The sequence below is a fragment of the Oncorhynchus keta genome, chromosome 4 (genome assembly GCF_023373465.1).
Source record: "Oncorhynchus keta strain PuntledgeMale-10-30-2019 chromosome 4, Oket_V2, whole genome shotgun sequence".
In the NCBI taxonomy this organism is placed as follows: Eukaryota; Metazoa; Chordata; class Actinopteri; order Salmoniformes; family Salmonidae; genus Oncorhynchus; species Oncorhynchus keta.
Window position 1 is genome coordinate 62,071,197 of NC_068424.1, and position 23,603 is coordinate 62,094,799.

General features: G+C 43.5%; 1 protein-coding gene across 1 annotated transcript in view; it reads right to left on the minus strand.

Moving 5' to 3' along the window:
* The window catches only part of tnmd (tenomodulin), an 85,116-nt gene that overhangs the window by 42,264 nt on the left and 19,249 nt on the right, over window positions 1-23,603 (minus strand). Inside the window, exon 3 of the mRNA XM_035767429.2 lies at window positions 1,152-1,292. Within this exon, the coding sequence (XP_035623322.1) occupies window positions 1,152-1,292 (141 nt within the window). The remainder of the gene's footprint in view (window positions 1-1,151; window positions 1,293-23,603) is intronic.

Below are 23,603 nucleotides of genomic sequence, written 5' to 3' on the forward strand. Positions count from 1 at the left end.
TTGGAAGTATAATATACCAACATTGCTATTGTAGTAGGTCAAAGCTGTGCACTGGGAAACCTTGGTGGAGCTTACTTTTCAGCTTCAGACCAATGCCTACTTCTCACTTAAAATTGTTTTTGTTTTGTATACATGATATTCAGGTATGGTTGTGTGTGTGTCTGTGTGTGCACATGTGTTTGTAAATGTACAGGTAACTGACAAAATAATGGAAACACAAGTAAATGAGGGATACAAAGTATATTGAAAGCAGGTGCTTCCACACAGGGGTGGTTTCTGAGTCAATTAACATCCCATCATGCTTAGGGTCATGTATAAAAATGCTGGGCAGGCCATTATTTTGGACATTATTTTGGCTACCATGGCTATGCCCTCATAGGATGACAATGCCGCCCTCCACAGGGCACAAGTGGTTCATGAATAGTTTGATGAGCATGAAAACTATGTAAACCATATGCCATGGCAGTCTGTCACCAGATCACAACCCAAATTAATTTATGGGAGATTCTGCAGCAGTACTTGAGACAGCGTCTTCCACTACCATCAACAAAACACCAAATTATGGAATTTCTTGTGAAAAAATGGTGTCGCATCCCTACAATAGATTTCCAGACACTTGTAGAATCTATGCCAAGGTGCATTGAAGCTGCTCTGGCTCGTGGGGGCCAAACAACCTATTAAGAGACATTATGTTGGTGTTTCCTTTATTTTGGCAGTTACGTGTGTGTGTGTGTGTGTGTGTGTGTGTGTGTGTGTGTGTGTGTGTGTGTGTGTGTGTGTGTGTGTGTGTGTGTGTGTGTGTGTGTGTGTGTGTGTGTGTGTGTGTGTGTGAGTGTGTGGTGGATAAGGGGTTGCATATGAGAGGGAATTGAAACCTCTTGTTATTAGATGACACATTGGATATCAGCTTTTTCCGTGAGAGAGAGAGAGAGAGAAACACAGGAGAGAGTGCATCGTATTGTCGAAGAAGATGATATGATTTCAGAGAACAGAAATGCTTTTACACAATCTAACAGCAATTTGGAAAGGGCTTGAACACAAACACAAACACAATCATTCTGCACAAAAACTATAATAAAGAAAAGAAAATGACAGTATATGAAGTATGCAGAAGGTATACTGTACCTAATGTGAATTTTGACAACACTTACGTGTTTGAAGTCGTGGACCTCGAGCACCTCATCACTGCCGTTCCCCATCCTGAAGATCTCAATGCGGTGGGCGGGGTCAATCTCCATGATACTGTCTGTCTCCATACCGTCCAGCATGGCCTTGTAATGTTGGTCATACACCTGGAGACACAGGAGCAATCAGAAACGTCTTCAGCCTGACTGACAGGTCATTTAACCAATAGTACATGAGGATAGGGCGACTCAACTCAGTAGCTCTAAACCAATAGCCTTTCAATAAGCTTACTATACTGCCAATAGCGCTAGGTGTGGCAGGTATCCTAGTGGTTAGAGAGGTGTGACAGCAATCGGAGGGTTGTTAGGTCAAATCCTGGGTCTTGCGGGAAATGAGCTGGTGACCGGAGGGTTGCTGGTATCAAATCCTAGATCTCATTGACTCTTGGACAAGGCACCTAAGCCCCCCAACAACTTCTCCATGGGCACCCAGTGTGGCAGCTCCCCGCTCCAACCAGTATGTGTGTCTTTCAGAGGGGTTTGGATAAATCAGAAGTCCAATTTTGTTTGTACCTTGTGTATAATTGACAAATTAAGTGATCTTAATCCTTAATGCATGGCATTCCAATAGGCTTCATATACAGTCTACATATACAGTCCACTTGATGCAATCACATTGATGTAGGTAGCTATGTCATATTCTTCAAAGCATCATGTCCAAATTTGACCCATGCAACCAATACACCACCCCAGTGGCATCTTGCATGCTGACATTTGTAAAGTGAGAATGTATTCAAAAACAAAGATCAGAGATAATACTAAGTCATTGTTCATACATTTCTATTGACAAACTGCAAGCACATTTGTACATCCATAGAGGCTGCGTAAGTACCCTTCGAGTTTTTATGTCGAATAAATGCCACTTCGAAAATGTGGCTCGGATAGTTGTTTGTTTTTCTTGGCCGTACCTTAAAGCACTTGATTATGTATTGTTCTTGGGCACGCCGGGGCGGCTGTTAAAATTCCCTGTCTACAAAAATGATTCATGTCTACGAGATGAAAACTACGCTATTAATATGTATGTGGAGTGTGGTGTTATGATGAGAAATATATTGCTGAGTTCATCTTCATCTGTTGGGGTGATGAATCAAAGCGCCCCATACTGTACCAATGAGAGTGTTGATTAATGGATACAGGTAGGCGGCCAATGAAATCCATCAAGATTAATTTTCCCAATCAATGCGTCGGGCAACTGATTGTTAAGGGATCTAACACAGAAATAACCCAAGCCCTGTGACAAATGTAGTTTCTTTCTAGTGTTTATGACTATAATGTCCATGCATGATTCTCCTAGGTTGGTTTAGTGACTCTAGTACCACTAGTTAAAGCTCTATAGTGTGGCAATACCATTCAGAAAGAAGTTAGATAAGCATTCGATTACACTCTTCATATCTCTGCTCAACATGTTGCTCACCTACTCACTACCACACACTCCTTATGACATTTAATGACCTGCACCACATATTACCATCAAGCTCATCAATAGGGTAGCAATAATGATTGAATGGGATATAATTCTTAACAGAAAATCACAGCAAGTATGGCTCTGGAATATAAATAGCCATTAACATGGGTCTCAATGGCCTTGGCTCAGAAAGGAACCTGAACTTTAAAATCTTAAGACGTAGCCAAATGAAGATGGACCTGATATTCGCGTGTCAGTCGAGCAGTTATGTGAAATGTAGAGCCATTAAACAGTCTGGGAGCCCTTGTGGTGGATTAAAGTTCCATTTAAGCCTTTTCTTCTATATTAGCATAAAGGTGGAAAGGACTTATTGATTTATACTAAAACAGTTTATCATATTTTCTGTAGGCAGTGATCAATTTGATTAAACTCCAGTGGTGAGATTCTCCTCATCACATCATGTTTAAATGGATTGCAAATGTATATCATGAATGAACTGTTTGAATTGACTTGCTCAATGTTTTAAATCGGTGTATAATGTTGCTATCGTTTTTGTTTAGAAAATGGGAATGGATGGCTTCTGTTGATCATTGGGTTTGTGGCTGGAAAGTTTTCAGACCCCTTGACCTTTTCCATATTTGTTACGTTACAGCCTTATTCTAAAACGGATTAAATAAATGTTTTTTTCTCATCAATCTACACGCAATACTCCATAATGACAAAGCAAAAACAGGTCTTTATACATCTTACAAAATGTATTACAAATAAAAAACAGAAATACCTTATTTACATAAGTATTCATACCCTTTGCTATGAGACTCAAAATTTAGCTCAGGTGCATCCTGTTTCCATTGATCATCCTTGAAATGTTTCTACAACTTGATTGGAGTCCAACTGTGGTAAATTCAATTGATTGGACATGATTTGGAAAGACACACACCTGTCTATATAAGGGTCACAGTTGACAGTGCATATCAGAGCAAAAGCCAAGCCATGAGGTCAAAGGAATTGTCTGTAGAGCTCCGAGACACGATTGTGTCAAGGCAAAGATCTGGGTAAGGTTACCAAAGAAATGCTGCAGCATTGAAGGTCCCCAAGAACACAGAGGCCTCCATCATTCTTAAATTGAAGATGTTTGGAACCACGAAGACTCCTCCAAGAACTGAAGAATTGGAGGAGAAAGGCCTTGGTCAGAGAGGAGACCAAGAACCTGATGATCACTCCAGATTTCCTCTGTGGAGATGGGATCACTTCCAGATTTCCTCTGTGGAGATGGGATAACTTTCCAGAAAGACAACCATCTCCGCAACACTCCACCAATCAGGCCTTTATGGTAGAGCAACCAGATGAAAGCCACTCCTCAGTAAAAGGCACACAACAGCCTGCCTGGAGTTTGCCAAAAGGCCCCTAAAGGATTTAGACCACGAGAAACCAAGATTGAACTCTTTGGCCTGAATGCCAAGTGTCACATCTGGAAGAAACATGACACCATCCCTATGGAGAAACATGGTGGTGGCAGCATCATGCTGTGGGGATGTTTTTCAGTGGCAGGGACTGGGAGACTAGTCAGGATCAAGAATCTGCAGAGAAGAATGGAAGAAACTCCCCAAATACAGGTGTGTCAACCTTGTAGCATAATACCCAAGAAGACTCAAAGCTGTAATCTCTGCCAAAGGTGCTGAGTAAAAAGTCTGAATACTTATCTAAATGTGATATTTCTTTTTTTATATATAAATTTGCAAAAAAATGGAATAAACAGTTTTGCTTTGTCATTCTGGGGTATTGTGTGTAGATGGATAAGTGGAAAAAACAATTGAATCAATTTTAGAATAAGGCAGTAACGTAACAAAATGTGGGAAAAGTCAAGGGGTCTGAATGCTTTCCGAATTCACCAAAAGTCAAGTGGTCTGAAAACTTTCAGAATTCAGTAACTGTCCAGTGAAAATCTCACTTTTGAAAGTTCATATTCTATTCACGCAAACCTAATGTTATTGATCTGTCCTATACTCATATTTTTGGCCAAATCAAAAATTGGAGGAAAAACATTTTAAAAAACACCTCAAACTTGTATTTTAAACAGACCTTTTAAAATCCTTGCTATTTCCTCATAGATGATGATGTCATCCTCCTGAGGACGATGAGCTGGCCAATCAGCCGTCTGATCGCATTAATATTTTTAACACCATTCTAACATGTTTAATTACCATGTTTTGTAAGGAAAACGATTTTACTCATATTGTAATCAAATATAGGTCATATGTCTGGAAACACTGGACAATTACTTTAAGCTTGTGAATATAACAGCAAAGAGGTTAGAAATATGGCTTTCTTAGAACTAGCATTTTGGTTAATGGACAATATTCATACCTTTGTTTACCACAAAATGTCATATCAAACATGGTTAATTGTAATGGATTTTTTGGAGTGGATTGACTTTGGATAGCACTAATGTTCCCCTAATCTTTTCGCAAATCGAATATTTCAATTTCTTATAGCCCATCGTCACCAACATTGAGTCTCTTCACTAGAAACCGAGAGTGTTCTTCAGTTTTAACTTTGCTTCATTGTCTCCTCAGCATTTTTACCAATTACTAAACAGCAAATTCTTCCAGAAGCACATGCTCGGCAACCGAAGCCTGACTGCCTCACAAAAGATCTCAGCGTTGCAAGGAATGATAGTGAAAGTTAATTAGCGTTCTGTGCGACTTCACGTAGACGGGGGAGGCCAATGCTGAGGGAGTACATCCTGAGTGCTCCTGAAGCAAATTCATATTGATTTGTACTCGATCGGGCTGGCTATTCAGATATGTCATATAATTAATTTTAAGGTTCCGAATCAATGCGGTTGCATCACATACTCAACATACATGATATATAAGAAATATTACTTATCAAAAGTTAAGTTAAAGGAACAATTTTAAAAAGTGTCTGAATTAGTCTCCCCAGTACCAAGGCAGCTAAGAGAATACACTGTATGGTAACATCTCTATGAATGTCACAGTACAAATTATTATGCCTTCCTTACTCCGTACAACCATGCCGATTCTAAATACGTTTTTTTACAGGGTACGAGGGAAAGATCTCCTATTATCGAAAACGATCATCAGTATCTCCCATTCCCCCTAGGAAGGGCTCAGGTTTCCCACATATCCCTATCCCTCTCACCATCATCAGTATCTCCCATTCCCCCTCGGAAGGGCTCAGGTTTCCCACATATCCCTATCCCTCTCACCATCATCAGTATCTCCCATTCCCCCTAGGAAGGGCTCAGGTTTCCCACATATCCCTATCCCTCTCACCATCATCAGTATCTCCCATTCCCCTTGGAAGGGCTCAGGTTTCCCACATATCCCTATCCCTCTCACCATCATCAGTATCTCCCATTCCCCCTAGGAAGGGCTCAGGTTTCCCACATATCCCTATCCCTCTCACCATCACCAGTATCTCCCATTCCCCCTAGGAAGGGCTCAGGTTTCCCACATATCCCTATCCCTCTCACCATCATCAGTATCTCCCATTCCCCCTAGGAAGGGCTCAGGTTTCCCACATATCCCTATCCCTCTCACCATCACCAGTATCTCCCATTCCCCCTAGGAAGGGCTCAGGTTTCCCACATATCCCTATCCCTCTCACCATCATCAGTATCTCCCATTCCCCCTAGGAAGGGCTCAGGTTTCCCACATATCCCTATGCCTCTCACCATCATCAGTATCTCCCATTCCCCCTAGGAAGGGCTCAGGTTTCCCACATATCCCTATCCCTCTCACCATCATCAGTATCTCCCATTCCCCCTTGGAAGGGCTCAGGTTTCCCACATATCCCTATCCCTCTCACCATCACCAGTATCTCCCATTCCCCCTAGGAAGGGCTCAGGTTTCCCACATATCCCTATCCCTCTCACCATCATCAGTATCTCCCATTCCCCCTAGGAAGGGCTCAGGTTTCCCACATATCCCTATCCCTCTCACCATCATCAGTATCTCCCATTCCCCTAGGAAGGGCTCAGGTTTCCCACATATCCCTATCCCTCTCACCATCATCAGTATCTCCCATTCCCCCTTGGAAGGGCTCAGGTTTCCCACATATCCCTATCCCTCTCACCATCACCAGTATCTCCCATTCCCCCTAGGAAGGGCTCAGGTTTCCCACATATCCCTATCCCTCTCACCATCATCAGTATCTCCCATTCCCCCTAGGAAGGGCTCAGGTTTCCCACATATCCCTATCCCTCTCACCATCATCAGTATCTCCCATTCCCCTAGGAAGGGCTCAGGTTTCCACATATCCCTATCCCTCTCACCATCATCAGTATCTCCCATTCCCCCTAGGAAGGGCTCAGGTTTCCCACATATCCCTATCCCTCTCACCATCACCAGTATCTCCCATTCCCCCTAGGAAGGGCTCAGGTTTCCCACATATCCCTATCCCTCTCACCATCATCAGTATCTCCCATTCCCCCTAGGAAGGGCTCAGGTTTCCCACATATCCCTGTCCCTCTCACCATCACCAGTATCTCCCATTCCCCCTAGGAAGGGCTCAGGTTTCCCACATATCCCTATCCCTCTCACCATCACCAGTATCTCCCATTCCCCCTAGGAAGGGCTCAGGTTTCCCACATATCCCTATCCCTCTCACCATCATCAGTATCTCCCATTCCCCCTAGGAAGGGCTCAGGTTTCCCACATATCCCTGTCCCTCTCACCATCACCAGTATCTCCCATTCCCCCTAGGAAGGGCTCAGGTTTCCCACATATCCCTGTCCCTCTCACCATCATCAGTATCTCCCATTCCCCCTAGGAAGGGCTCAGGTTTCCCACATATCCCTATCCCTCTCACCATCATCAGTCGACATACAAAAATCAAAGGTTCAATCAATCAAAGTTTTTTTGTCACATGTTTTGTACTTGAGCTATTCCTGTCTATTAATGTTCTGTAAAATGTCATATTTCATGTTCTGTGTGGACCCCAGGAAGATGAGTTGCTGCTTTCACAACAGCTACTGGGAATCCTGATAAATATCCATACAGTAGGTGTAAAAGAGTGAAATGCTTACTTGCACCGCGGGAAATTCGCTTCCAACACGAACGGCGACATTGCAAATTGTATGGAAGCATTTCCTGACAATGTCTTGTTTATTTATCCACAGCAAGGCCTTTCTCCGATGTGGTCCTTAACAACCTCTACCCAGATGGTTGCAAACATACTGTAGAGCCACAAAAGGGCCTAGTGAATAAGATACAGCAGGCCCAACTAGCCCACAGGTTGATTGTGTGAATGGGGCTCTATCCATCTGTGGTACCGATGGACATTGCGTAAAGGTCACAGCGATGCTGTGTGCAAGTGAGTGGGTGTATGAAGGACAGGACTGTTTATGTGTGTGTGTGTGTGTGTGTGAGCCTCATGGGAGCCTCGGGTACACCGGTGATGGATAGAGGTGGGCAGCAGCTCAGACAGCCATACTGGTCACCAATTACAAGTCAGGGAGAAAGAGCCTGCGGTAGGTCTTGATTGACATAGCCTACATCTTGGATGCTGTATGAACCTGTCATTGTTATTTTTGTATTGTTATTTTCACACAATTTCGATCTTGTCTCATCGCTGCAACTCCCCAACAGGCTCGGAAGGCTAAGATAGAGTCATGCGTCCGCCAAAACATGACCTGCTAAACCTCGCTTCTTAACAACTGCCTGCTTAACCCGGAAGCCAGCCGCACCAATGTGTCGGAGGAAACACCATTCAATTGAAGACAGCCTGCAGCCGCCCGGCCCGCCACTAGGAGTCGCTAGAGCTTGATGAGCCAATTATAGCCTCCCCAGCCGAAACTCTCCCCTAACCCGGACGATGTGGGATCAAACCCAGGTCTGTAGCGTTGCTTCTACCACTGCGAGGCAGTGACTTAGACCACTGCGCCACTCGGGAGGCCCTCTCATTGTTTCTAAAGGAAGTTTAGTGGGTGGATGAATAGAAGGATGGGAAATGACATTAGCACCACTGTTACTGTTACAGAATATGGTCTCCTGGGTAGACAGATCAGTCAGTCTAAACAGCTGCGGAAGGAGGGAGAGGAGATTCCAGCGTTGGTTGGTTGCCAGTGAGAAATCGGAATGGAAATTTCCCTTAGCTCTCTCTTATAGCTTTTCTCTTTGCTCCTTTTTCACACAGAAGCCCCACCATTGTCTCCTTGTCCTCCAGCAAGGTGATTTAGCAGAGCTCCTGACTCTCACCTCACATGGCCAGTCACATGGCCAGTCACACGAGAACTAGTTAAATGTCTCCCCAGGGTTGCACTCGCTCCTCTGCAATGTTGTTTTTTTAGAGTCTAGTTTTTCCCCACTCCAACGGAAACGGACATCTCTGTTAGAGACATTGAAAAGAACCACTTCTACAACCTTCTGCGAGTACCAGCACCACCGCTACTCTACTAATCCTCCTCCGCTCTTCAAGAATTAGAGACTGAATTGAATCTACAGCTCTGCTCCTCTCCCATGGGGGTTTCAGAATGTTGAAACAGAAGATGGGTAGCAACCGCCAGACAAACGAGAAGATGAGAGATGAGGGAAAACAATTCCAGAGAATATTCAGAGGAAGATGTGAAATTAAACAGAGTAAAGAGAGAGGGAGGGAGATAAAGAAGGTGAAACAGGTACCTATGTTAAATGCTGGAAAATGAAGAACCACAAGGGAAATTACTTCAACCATTATAAACTGAACAAAGATATGAATGCAACATGCAACCAGTGGTGGAAAACGTATCTGTCATACTTGAGTAAAAGTAAAGATACCTTAATAGGAAAGTGAAAGTCACCCAGTACTGCTTGAGTAAAATTCTGAAAGTATTTGTTTTTAAATATACTTAAGTATCAAAAGTAAATGTAATTGCTGAAATATACTTAAGTATCAAAAGTAAAAGTATAAATCATTTCAAATTCCCTATATTAAGCAAACCATTTGGCACCATTTAATTTTTTATTTTTTATTTACGGTTAGCCAGGTGTACACTCCAACACTCACTCATCATTGACAAACAAAGCATGTGTGTTTAGTGAGTCCGTCAGATCACAGGCAGCCGGGAAGACCAGGGGTGTTCTCTTGATAAGTGTGTGAATTAGCCATTTTTCCTGTCCTGCTAAGCATTCAAAATGCAACGAGTACTTTTGGGTGTCAAGGAAAATGTATGGAGTAAAAAGTATACTATTTTCTTTAGGAATGTAGAGAAGTAAAAGTTGTCAAAAATATAAATATTAAAGTACAGATACCCCCCCCCCCCCAAATTACTTAGGTAGTATTTTAAAGTATTAGTACTATTATTACTACTATTATTGTTGGTCACAGATGCTTTTAAAAAAGTGTGCGGCATGGATCAGAAAACCAGTATCTAGTGTGACCACCATTTGCCTCATGCGGTGCAACATCTCCTTTGTATAGAGGCTGTTGATTGTGGCCTGTGGAATGATGTCCCACTCCTCTTCAATGGCTGTGAACATGCGTGGACATGAAACATGGGACCAACACTTTATATGTTGCATTTATATTTTTGTTTAGTGTAGATCTGGCAGAGACAGGAGCACAGATGGCATTCACATGTATTGAATGCATGTCGATGTCCACCGAATCAGCTACCGTGGGCGGACAGAAAGCTGAAAATGCAATAACACTTGTGCTCAAAGTGTCCCCACAGGTCATCCATTTGAAATCAGCTCACTAATGCACACTCATTTCAGTACAACAGGTGCATTCACCAGAACATATTGTGATTGTCGTACATTGTACATGGAATCAGTCAGACACACCAGCATTCTGTCTTGCTCAGAGAATTAGAGAATTATTCTCATAAAGGGTAGACCTACAAATGTCACCAGTCTTTCAAGGAGAGCTTTAGATAACACTACAAAGTAGCCTTCTCTCGATAGTACTGCTGTGGGTATAGGGGAGAGAAATACAGAGGGGGGTTATGCTTGTGGACATTGATTACCAGGCCGGTTAGTTCCCAAGGCCTATAAAATATGGATAAATGGAGTGGGGAATGTTCTGGCACTGCCTGCCACCATCCCAAGTCTCCCAGTGTACCCTTTGGTGATGTTAGCTGACGACAGGCAGCAAAATTCTGGACATGTGCCAACTTGGAAAATAGCAGTGGTGGTCAGTTGCTACTAATAGATCATCAGCTTAGCACGGTGCACAGGAAAAGGAGCCTTTCGGGGGCTTTGCGGTATCAATCTCACTGACGGGAGCGTTGACAGCAAGCGGAGAAAACACAACACAGGAGGGATGTAAATTGATGGTTACATATTGCCCGTGTCAACCGAGCAGAGTCGATAGAGAGATATTAAGCATATTTTGTTTCTTGATTGTTGTCATTTGTGCAATAGTTTGAGATATCAACAATTTTTGCAAACCAGAAGAAATGTCTTATCACAGGTGCGTAGGAGAATCAAAAACTGAAGAGGAATGGATGAAGGGACTCCTACACACTGTGTACTAACCATTTATTAGAACAATGATTTGCTCACAACTGGCACAACTTTTACAGAACCATTTTTTCTATTCCTGTTTGGACTTTCTATTCACACACATCTTTTTGACATACTCATTGTTGAAATAGTCATTATATCTTTGGACTTTGTTTATTTACCTATTCTGTTGCAGCTAATATTTGGATATTAACGTGTGTCCTTTTATTAAAGAAATGTTGCTTGAAGAATAAATACAATGTTTGGTAGATCACTAGAAAGAGTGGAAATGGCACTGTTTGTTCTTGATTTAAGTTAGGTTTTCAAATTTTGTCAGGTCAAAATTAGACCAAGAACAAACAGTGCCATTTCCACTCTTTCTAGTGATCTACCAAACATTGTATTTATTAGTCAAGGGAGATTTAAAAAAATCTGCCAACATTTCTTTAATGAAAGGACACAAAATCAGGAGCAGCATCTAAATATTATGTAAATATAAATATAACGACTTGAGATCCATTGTACATCCACTATTCTCTCTGTGGTTTTCCTGATTGCTGTGGTACATATGGGGATGTGGTGGTACATATGGAGATGTGGTGGTACATCTAGGGGCGCAGTGGTACATCTAGGGATGTGGTGGTACCACTAGGGACACGGTGGTACATCTAGGTGTGCTGTGGTACATCTAGGGGTGCGGTGACACACCTAGAGGCATGGTGGTACATATAGGGACGTGGTGGTACATATAGAGGCACGTGGCACATCTAGGGGAGCGGTGGTACATCTAGGGGAGCAGTGGTACATCTAGGGGAGCGGTGGTACATCTAGGGGAGCAGTGGTACATCTAGGGGAGCGGTGGTACATCTAGTTGCACGGTGGTACATCTAGGGGAGCGGTGGTACATCTAGGGGAGCGGTGGTACATCTAGTTGCACGGTGGTACATCTAGGGGAGCAGTGGTACATCTAGGGGAGTGGTGGTACATCTAGGGGAGCGGCGGTACATCTAGAGGAGCGGTGGTACATCTAGTGGAGCAGTGGTACATCTAGGGGAGCGGTGGTACATCTAGGGGAGTGGTGGTACATCTAGGGGAGCGGTGGTACATCTAGGGGCGAGATGGTACATCCAGGGGCAAGGTGGTGCATATAGGGGTGCGGTGGTACATACAGGGATGCTAACAGAAGAAAGGTTGTACTTTAGTATGTGCCTCTGTAGGTTGATGGAAATCCCCATCGACTGAGGATGAGGGGCCACCATTATATAGTTGAGTATAATTATGTGTAGAAATAATAATAAATCACAGTTATCAACTGACTTCATTATTATGTGAATAAAGGCAACAGGCCCTGTGTATGTCTGGAGGATCTAGACAAGGTAGCAAGCCTTACATCACATCTCAGTATGACAATAATGAACATGTGTCTAACTTGCACTGTTATGCACTTATTGAGAGGCTAGATACAAAGAACAAATCCTGGCAACCAATATTCTTGCATTCATTTATTGAGTCATTGCCTGTAGTCTACGGTACATGGTGGAGGAACATATTGCCTGGCTGTAGTCTATTGTACATGGTGGAGGAACATATTGTCTGGCTGTAATCAACTGTACATGGTGGAGGAACACATTGTCTGGCTGTAATCCACTGTACATGGTGGAGGAACACATTGTCTGTAATCCACTGTACATGGTGGAGGAACACATTGTCTGTAATCAACTGTACATGGTGGAGGAACATATTGTCTGGCTGTAGTCTAATGTACATGGTGGAGGAACATATTGCCTGGCTGTAGTCAATTGTACATGGTGGAGGAACACATTGTCTGGCTGTAATCAACTGTACATGGTGGAGGAACACATTGTCTGGCTGTAATCCACTGTACGTGGTGGAGGAACATATTGCCTGTAATCAACTGTACATGATGGAGGAACATATTGCCTGTAATCAACTGTACATGGTGGAGGAACATATTGTCTGCCTGTAGTCTATTGTACATGGTGGAGGAACATATTGTCTGGCTGTAGTCTACTGTACATGGTGGAGGAACATATTGTCTGTAGTCTACTGTACATGGTGGAGGAACATAATGTCTGTAGTCTACTGTACATGGTGAAGGAACATATTGTCTGGCTGTAGCCTACTGTACATGGTGAAGGAACATATTGTCTGGCTGTAGTGTACTGTACATGGTGGAGGAACATATTGTCTGCCTGTAGTCTACTGTACATGGTGGAGGAACATATTGTCTGCCTGTAGTCTACTGTACATGGTGGAGGAACATATTGTCTGCCTGTAGCCTACTGTACATGGTGAAGGAACATATTGTCTGGCTGTAGTGTACTGTACATGGTGGAGGAACATATTGTCTGCCTGTAGTCTACTGTACATGGTGGAGGAACATATTGTCTGCCTGTAGTCTACTGTACATGGTGGAGGAACATATTGTCTGCCTGTAGCCTACTGTACATGGTGAAGGAACATATTGTCTGGCTGTAGTGTACTGTACATGGTGGAGGAACATATTGTCTGTAGTCTACTGTACATGGTGGAGGAACATATTGTCTGTAGTCTACTGTACATGGTGGAGGAACATATTGTCTGGCTGTAGTCTACTGTACATGGTGAAGGAACATATTGTCTGGCTGTAGCCTACTGTACATGGTGAAGGAACATATTGTCTGGCTGTAGTGTACTGTACATGGTGGAGGAACATATTGTCTGCCTGTAGTCTACTGTACATGGTGGAGGAACATATTGTCTGCCTGTAGTCTACTGTACATGGTGGAGGAACATATTGTCTGGCTGTAATCCACTGTACTTGGTGAAGGAACATATTGTCTGCCTGTAGTCTACTGTACATGGTGGAGGAACATATTGTCTGGCTGTAGTCTACTGTACATGGTGGAGGAACATATTGGCTGTAGCCTACTGTACATGGTGAAGGAACATATTGTCTGGCTGTAGCCTACTGTACATGGTGGAGGAACATATTGTCTGGCTGTAGTGTACTGTACATGGTGGAGGAACATATTGTCTGGCTGTAGCCTACTGTACATGGTGGAGGAACATATTGTCTGTAGTCTACTGTACATGGTGGAGGAACATATTGTCTGTAGTCTACTGTACATGGTGGAGGAACATATTGTCTGCAGTCTACTGTACATGGTGGAGGAACATATTGTCTGGCTGTAGCCTACTGTACATGGTGGAGGAACATATTGTCTGTAGTCTACTGTACATGGTGGAGGAACATATTGTCTGGCTGTAGCCTACTGTACATGGTGGAGGAACATATTGTCTGGCTGTAGTCTCCTGTACATGGTGGAGTAACGTATTGTCTGGCTTTAGTCTACTGTACATGGTGGAGTAACGTATTGTCTGGCTGTAGTCTACTGTACATGGTGGAGGAACATATTGCCTGGCTGTAGCCTACTGTACATGGTGGAGGAACATATTGTCTGGCTGTAGCCTACTGTACATGGTGGAGGAACATATTGCCTGGCTGTAGCCTACTGTACATGGTGGAGGAACATATTGCCTGTAATCCACTGTACATGGTGGAGGAACATATTGTCTGTAGTCTAATGTACATGGTGGAGGAACATATTGCCTGGCTGTAGTCTACGGTACATGGTGGAGGAACATATTGCCTGGCTGTAGTCTACGGTACATGGTGGAGGAACATATTGCCTGGCTGTAGTCTACGGTACATGGTGGAGGAACATATTGCCTGGCTGTAGCCTACTGTACATGGTGGAGGAACATATTGCCTGGCTGTAGTCTACGGTACATGGTGGAGGAACATATTGCCTGGCTGTAGCCTACTGTACATGGTGGAGGAACATATTGCCTGGCTGCAGTCTAATGTACATGGTGGAGGAACATATTGTCTGTAGTCTACTGTACATGGTGGAGGCACATATTGTCTGGCTGCAGTCTAATGTACATGGTGGAGGAACATATTGTCTGTAGTCTACTGTACATGGTGGAGGAACATATTGTCTGTAGTCTAATGTACATGGTGGAGGAACATATTGCCTGGCTGCAGTCTAATGTACATGGTGGAGGAACATATTGTCTGTAGTCTAATGTACATGGTGGAGGAACATATTGTCTGTAGTCTAATGTACATGGTGGAGGAACATATTGCCTGGCTGCAGTCTAATGTACATGGTGGAGGAAGATATTGTCTGTAGTCTACTGTACATGGTGGAGGCACATATTGTCTGGCTGCAGTCTAATGTACATGGTGGAGGAACATATTGTCTGTAGTCTACTGTACATAGTGGAGGCACATATTGTCTGGCTGCAGTCTACTGTACATGGTGGAGGAACATATTGTCTGGCTGCAGTCTAATGTACATGGTGGAGGAACATATTGTCTGTAGTCTACTGTACATGGTGGAGGAACATATTGTCTGTAGTCTACTGTACATGGTGGAGGAACATATTGCCTGGCTGTAGCCTACTGTACATGGTGGAGGAACATATTGTCTGTAGTCTACTGTACATGGTGGAGGAACATATTGTCTGCAGTCTACTGTACATGGTGGAGGAACATATTGTCTGTAGTCTACTGTACATGGTGGAGGAACATATTGTCTGGCTGTAGCCTACTGTACATGGTGGAGGAACATATTGTCTGGCTGTAGTCTCCTGTACATGGTGGAGTAACGTATTGTCTGGCTGTAGTCTACTGTGCATGGTGGAGTAACGTATTGTCTGGCTGTAGTCTACTGTACATGGTGGAGGAACATATTGCCTGGCTGTAGCCTACTGTACATGGTGGAGGAACATATTGTCTGGCTGTAGCCTACTGTACATGGTGGAGGAACATATTGTCTGGCTGTATTCTACTGTACATGGTGGAGGAACATATTGCCTGGCTGTAGCCTACTGTACATGGTGGAGGAACATATTGCCTGTAATCCACTGTACATGGTGGAGGAACATATTGTCTGTAGTCTACTGTACATGGTGGAGGAACATATTATCTGTAGTCTACTGTACATGGTGGAGGAACATATTGTCTGTAGTCTATTGTACATGGTGGAGGAACATATTGTCTGTAGTCTACTGTACATGGTGGAGGAACATATTGCCTGGCTGTAGCCTACTGTACATGGTGGAGGAACATATTGTCTGCAGTCTAATGTACATGGTGGAGGAACATATTGCCTGGCTGTAGCCTACTGTACATGGTGGAGGAACATATTGTCTGGCTGCAGTCTAATGTACATGGTGGAGGAACATATTGTCTGTAGTCTACTGTACATGGTGGAGGCACATATTGTCTGGCTGCAGTCTAATGTACATGGTGGAGGAACATATTGTCTGTAGTCTACTGTACATGGTGGAGGAACATATTGCCTGGCTGTAGCCTACTGTACATGGTGGAGGAACATATTGTCTGTAGTCTACTGTACATGGTGGAGGAACATATTGTCTGGCTGCAGTCTAATGTACATGGTGGAGGAACATATTGCCTGGCTGTAGCCTACTGTACATGGTGGAGGAACATATTGTCTGGCTGTAGCCTACTGTACATGATGGAGGAACATATTGTCTGGCTGTAGCCTACTGTACATGATGGAGGAACATATTGTCTGGCTGTAGCCTACTGTACATGATGGAGGAACATATTGTCTGGCTGTAGTCTACTGTACATGGTGGAGGAACATATTGTCTGGCTGTAGCCTACTGTACATGATGGAGGAACATATTGTCTGGCTGTAGTCTACTGTACATGGTGGAGGAACATATTGTCTGGCTGTAGCCTACTGTACATGATGGAGGAACATATTGTCTGGCTGTATTCTACTGTACATGGTGGAGGAACATATTGTCTGGCTGTAGTCTACTGTACATGGTGGAGGAACATATTGTCTGGCTGTAGTCTACTGTACATGGTGGAGGAACATATTGTCTGGCTGTATTCTACTGTACATGGTGGAGGAACATATTGTCTGGCTGTAGTCTACTGTACATGGTGGAGGAACATATTGTCTGGCTGTATTCAACTGTACATGGTGGAGGAACATATTGTCTGGCTGTAGTCTACTGTACATGGTGGAGGAACATATTGTCTGGCTGTATTCTACTGTACATGGTGGAGGAACATATTGTCTGGCTGTAGTCTACTGTACATGGTGGAGGAACATATTGTCTGGCTGTAGTCTACTGTACATGGTGGAGGAACATATTGTCTGGCTGTATTCTACTGTACATGGTGGAGGAACATATTGTCTGGCTGTAGTCTACTGTACATGGTGGAGGAACATATTGTCTGGCTGTATTCTACTGTACATGGTGGAGGAACATATTGTCTGGCTGTAGTCTACTATACATGGTGAAGGAACATATTACCTGTAATCAACTGTACATGGTGGAGGAACATATTGTCTGTAGTCTACTGTACATGGTGGATGAACATATTGTCTGTAGTCTACTGTACATGGTGGAGGAACATATTGTCTGGCTGTAGTCTACTGTACATGGCGAAGGAACATATTGTCTGGCTGTAGCCTACTGTACATGGTGGAGGAACATATTGCCTGTAATCTACTGTACATGGTGGAGGAACATATTGTCTGGCTGCAGTCTACTGTACATGGTGGAGGAACATATTGTCTGTAGTCTACTGTACATGGTGGAGGAACATATTGCCTGGCTGTAGCCTACTGTACATGGTGGAGGAACATATTGTCTGGCTGTAGCCTACTGTACATGATGGAGGAACATATTGTCTGGCTGTAGCCTACTGTACATGGTGGAGGAACATATTGTCTGGCTGTAGCCTACTGTACATGATGGAGGAACATATTGTCTGGCTGTAGCCTACTGTACATGGTGGAGGAACATATTGTCTGGCTGTAGTCTACTGTACATGGTGGAGGAACATATTGTCTGGCTGTAATCCACTGTACATGGTGGAGGAACATATTGTTTGGCTGTAGTCTTCTGTACACGGTGGAGGAACATATTGCCTGTAATCCACTGTACATGGTGGAGGAACATATTGTCTGTAGTCTACTGTACATGGTGGAGGAACATATTGCCTGTAATCCACTGTACATGGTGGAGGAACATATTGCCTGTAATCCACTGTACATGGTGGAGGAACATATTGTCTGGCTTTAGTCTACTGTACATGGTGGAGGAACATATTGTCTGGCTGTAGCCTACTGTACATGGTGGAGTAACATATTGCCTGTAATCCACTGTACATGGTGGAGTAACATATTGTCTGTAGTCTACTGTACGTGGTGGAGGAATATATTGCCTTTAATCCACTGTACATGGTGGAGGAACATATTGTCTGGCTGTAGTCTACTGTACATGGTGGAGGAACATATTGTCTGGCTGTAGTCTACTGTACATGGTGGAGGAACATATTGTCTGTAGTCTACTGTACGTGGTGGAGGAATATATTGCCTTTAATCCACTGTACATGGTGGAGGAACATATTGTCTGGCTGTAGTCTACTGTACATGGTGGAGGAACATATTGTCTGGCTGTAGTCTACTGTACATGGTGGAGGAACATATTGTCTGGCTGTATTCTACTGTACATGGTGGAGGAACATATTGTCTGGCTGTATTCTACTGTACATGGTGGAGGAACATATTGTCTGGCTGTAGCCTACTGTATATGGTGGAGTAACATATTGCCTGTAATCCACTGTACATGGTGGAGGAACATATTGTCTGGCTGTAGTCTACTGTACATGGTGGAGGAACATATTGTCTGGCTGTAGCCTACTGTATATGGTGGAGTAACATATTGCCTGTAATCCACTGTACATGGTGGAGGAACATATTGCCTGGCTGTAGCCTACTGTACATGGTGGAGGAACATATTGTCTGGCTGTAGTCTACTGTACATGGTGGAGGAACATATTGTCTGGCTGTAGTCTACTGTACATGGTGGAGGAACGTATTGTCTGGCTGTAGTCTACTGTACATGGTGGAGGAACGTATTGCCTGGCTGTAGTCTACTGTACATGGTGGAGGAACGTATTGCCTGGCTGTAGTCTGCTATACATGTTGGAGGAACGTATTGCCTGGCTATAGTCTACTGTACATGGTGGAGGAACATATTGCCTGGCTGTAGTCTACTATACATGGTGGAGGAACGTATTGCCTGGCTGTAGTCTGCTATACATGGTGGAGGAACGTATTGCCTGGCTGTAGTCTACTATACATGGTGGAGGAACTTATTGTCTGGCTGTAGTCTACTGTACATGGTGGAGGAACATATTGTCTGGCTGTAATCCACTGTACATGGTGGAGGAACATATTGTCTGGCTGTAATCCACTGTACATGGTGGAGGAACATATTGTCTGGCTGTAATCCACTGTACATGGTGGAGGAACATATTGTCTGGCTGTAGTCTACTGTACATGGTGGAGGAACATATTGTCTGGCTGTAATCCACTGTACATGGTGGAGGAACATATTGTCTGGCTGTAGTCTACTGTACATGGTGGAGGAACATAGTCTGTAGTCTACTGTACATGGTGGAGGAACATATTGCCTGTAATCCACTGTACATGGTGGAGGAACATATTGTCTGGCTGTAGTCTACTGTACATGGTGGAGGAACATATTGTCTGGCTGTAATCCACTGTACATGGTGGAGGAACATATTGTCTGGCTGTAGTCTACTGTACATGGTGGAGGAACATATTGTCTGTAGTCTACTGTACATGGTGGAGGAACATATTGCCTGGCTGTAGTCTACTGTACATGGTGGAGGAACGTATTGCCTGGCTGTAGTCTGCTATACATGGTGGAGGAACGTATTGCCTGGCTGTAGTCTGCTATACATGGTGGAGGAACGTATTGCCTGGCTGTAGTCTACTATACATGTTGGAGGAACGTATTGCCTGGCTATAGTCTACTGTACATGGTGGAGGAATGTATTGCCTGGCTGTAGTCTACTATACATGTTGGAGGAACGTATTGCCTGGCTATAGTCTACTGTACATGTTGGAGGAATGTATTGCCTGGCTGTAGTCTGCTATACATGGTGGAGGAATGTATTGCCTGGCTGTAGTCTGCTATACATGGTGGAGGAATGTATTGTCTGGCTGTAGTCTACTGTACATGGTGGAGGAATGTATTGCCTGGCTGTAGTCTACTGTACATGGTGGAGGAATGTATTGCCTGGCTATAGTCTACTGTACATGGTGGAGGAATGTATTGCCTGGCTGTAGTCTACTGTACATGGTGGAGGAATGTATTGCCTGGCTGTAGTCTACTGTACATGGTGGAGGAATGTATTGTCTGGCTGTAGTCTACTGTACATGGTGGAGGAATGTATTGCCTGGCTGTAGTCTACTGTACATGGTGGAGGAATGTATTGCCTGGCTGTAGTCTACTGTACATGGTGGAGGAATGTATTGCCTGGCTATAGTCTACTGTACATGGTGGAGGAATGTATTGCCTGGCTGTAGTCTACTGTACATGGTGGAGGAATGTATTGCCTGGCTGTAGTCTACTGTACATGGTGGAGGAATGTATTGCCTGGCTGTAGTCTACTGTACATGGTGGAGGAATGTATTGCCTGGCTATAGTCTACTGTACATGGTGGAGGAATGTATTGTCTGGCTGTAGTCTACTGTACATGGTGGAGGAATGTATTGCCTGGCTATAGTCTACTGTACATGGTGGAGGAATGTATTGCCTGGCTGTAGTCTGCTATACATGGTGGAGGAATGTATTGTCTGGCTGTAGTCTACTGTACATGGTGGAGGAATGTATTGCCTGGCTGTAGTCTACTGTACATGTTGGAGGAACGTATTGCCTGGCTGTAGTCTGCTATAAATGTTTGGAGGAACGTATTGCCTGGCTGTAGTCTACTGTACATGTTGGAGGAATGTATTGCCTGGCTGTAGTCTACTGTACATGTTGGAGGAACGTATTGCCTGGCTGTAGTCTGCTATAAATGTTTGGAGGAACGTATTGCCTGGCTGTAGTCTGCTATACATGGTGGAGGAACGTATTGCCTGGCTATAGTCTACTGTACATGGTGGAGGAATGTATTGCCTGGCTGTAGTCTGCTATACATGTTGGAGGAACGTATTGCCTGGCTATAGTCTACTGTACATGTTGGAGGAATGTATTGCCTGGCTGTAGTCTGCTATAAATGTTTGGAGGAACGTATTGCCTGGCTGTAGTCTGCTATAAATGTTTGGAGGAACGTATTGCCTGGCTGTAGTCTGCTATACATGGTGGAGGAATGTATTGCCTGGCTGTAGTCTACTGTACATGGTGGAGGAATGTATTGCCTGGCTGTAGTCTGCTATACATGGTGGAGGAACGTATTGCCTGGCTGTAGTCTGCTATACATGGTGGAGGAATGTATTGCCTGGCTGTAGTCTGCTATACATGTTGGAGGAACGTATTGCCTGGCTATAGTCTACTGTACATGTTGGAGGAATGTATTGCCTGGCTGTAGTCTGCTATAAATGTTTGGAGGAACGTATTGCCTGGCTGTAGTCTGCTATAAATGTTTGGAGGAACGTATTGCCTGGCTGTAGTCTGCTATACATGGTGGAGGAACGTATTGCCTGGCTATAGTCTACTGTACATGGTGGAGGAATGTATTGCCTGGCTGTAGTCTACTGTACATGTTGGAGGAACGTATTGCCTGGCTGTAGTCTGCTATAAATGTTTGGAGGAACGTATTGCCTGGCTGTAGTCTGCTATAAATGTTTGGAGGAACGTATTGCCTGGCTGTAGTCTGCTATACATGGTGGAGGAACGTATTGCCTGGCTATAGTCTACTGTACATGGTGGAGGAATGTATTGCCTGGCTGTAGTCTACTGTACATGTTGGAGGAACGTATTGCCTGGCTGTAGTCTGCTATAAATGTTTGGAGGAACGTATTGCCTGGCTGTAGTCTACTATACATGGTGGAGGAACGTATTGTCTGGCTGTAGTCTACTGTACATGGTGGAGGAATGTATTGCCTGGCTGTAGTCTACTGTACATGTTGGAGGAACGTATTGCCTGGCTGTAGTCTGCTATAAATGTTTGGAGGAACGTATTGCCTGGCTATAGTCTACTGTACATGGTGGAGGAACATATTGCCTGGCTGTAGTCTTCTGTAAACATTACCAATAGATTTACTAAATTATGAACGCATAGTCAATCGAAGAATGACTGTAAAACAAGGAATGAATTTACTCAATTCAACTAATAGTTAGTCACTAAATAATTGACTCTTAAATAATTCCAGTATACATGAAATACATGACACATTACACAATAACACAGAGTAAATGACTATCAACTAAATAAAACTTCACGTGGATACACTTGTCTTCAGTTCAGAATAATCTCCAAGAGAAAAAAAAGTGAGTCTGATACACACAGGAGCTTGGAAGCAAGAACTCAAAGTATGAGCAAATTCATTGCCATTTTAACCAAATTCCAGTGAGAACGCACCCCCAACCCGAATGAAAAAAATGCTGGAACAACACACCCAGACTCAAAGTGAATGTTACGACCGGAAAACAGGGATATGCCTGATAACCAGTCAACCCATTCACTTTAAAATGACATCATCCAAATAACATACAATGCAATAAGACATATCCACATTTTCATCTCTTTTTTTAATGAACTCTTGAAACAAACAAAACACGACAGTTTCATTCACAGTAAAATGAATTTAGTCGATTCACGTTTTCATCAGTCTTCACACCGCCAACGGTGTCTGTGCTCCCAGGACTTCCGCTGGAATGTCTCGCTCCGGAGATTTTCAAAGCGAAGGAGTAACTCTCTGAGATGCAAATATATAGCTATCCATCCAAACAATTTATTGAGTCCTCATGCTTGGTCTCGGTGCCAGCAAATCGCTCGTCTCGAGTATCACATCTCATTTTCCCACTACACCTCTCCAAGTCATTCTAATTGCACTAACAATGGCCTAGCCATTTTGTTTTCGATTCCACTGAAACCCTAAGAGTAAACTCTTCAAAAAAACATAGTTTGGAGAAACTCTGAGGAATTCCCAACACTCATCTGAAAGCCAATGGGATTTAATGTGTGTCCTCAAGTGTACTAAATCCTTGATACCTAAGAAGAACTCTAGGAACTCTGGTTAATTTAGTGTATTTGGAAGTCATACAAATACTACTGTTTCAATTTGCTTGATGTGGCATTTAGGCTGGAATTAGAGCTCAGGGCTACTGAGCTTTGGGGAATTTACACAAGAAAAAACACTTAAAGTGGAGCAGTTTTATCTTTTGTAACTGGATATGGTAAATATAATACCTGACTCCAAATCAAATATGTGGCAATTTCAGAGCATAATTGTAGGGTTATTATAGAGGTATTTTGCCAATTTCAACATAATTCTGAAATGATGATGTTGTTCCACTTTATTTATATTGCTGGAATTAAATGGGTGTTCTTTGTCTGCTTCTCTGCAGGGTATCTGGATGTTGAACGCAACACTATTCTTACCCGCTTCTTTCCTGAAAGGATTGTAATGACCCACATCTATCCTTGATCCCCAGCGACTCTCTGCCGCTTGCCACGTTTGACCA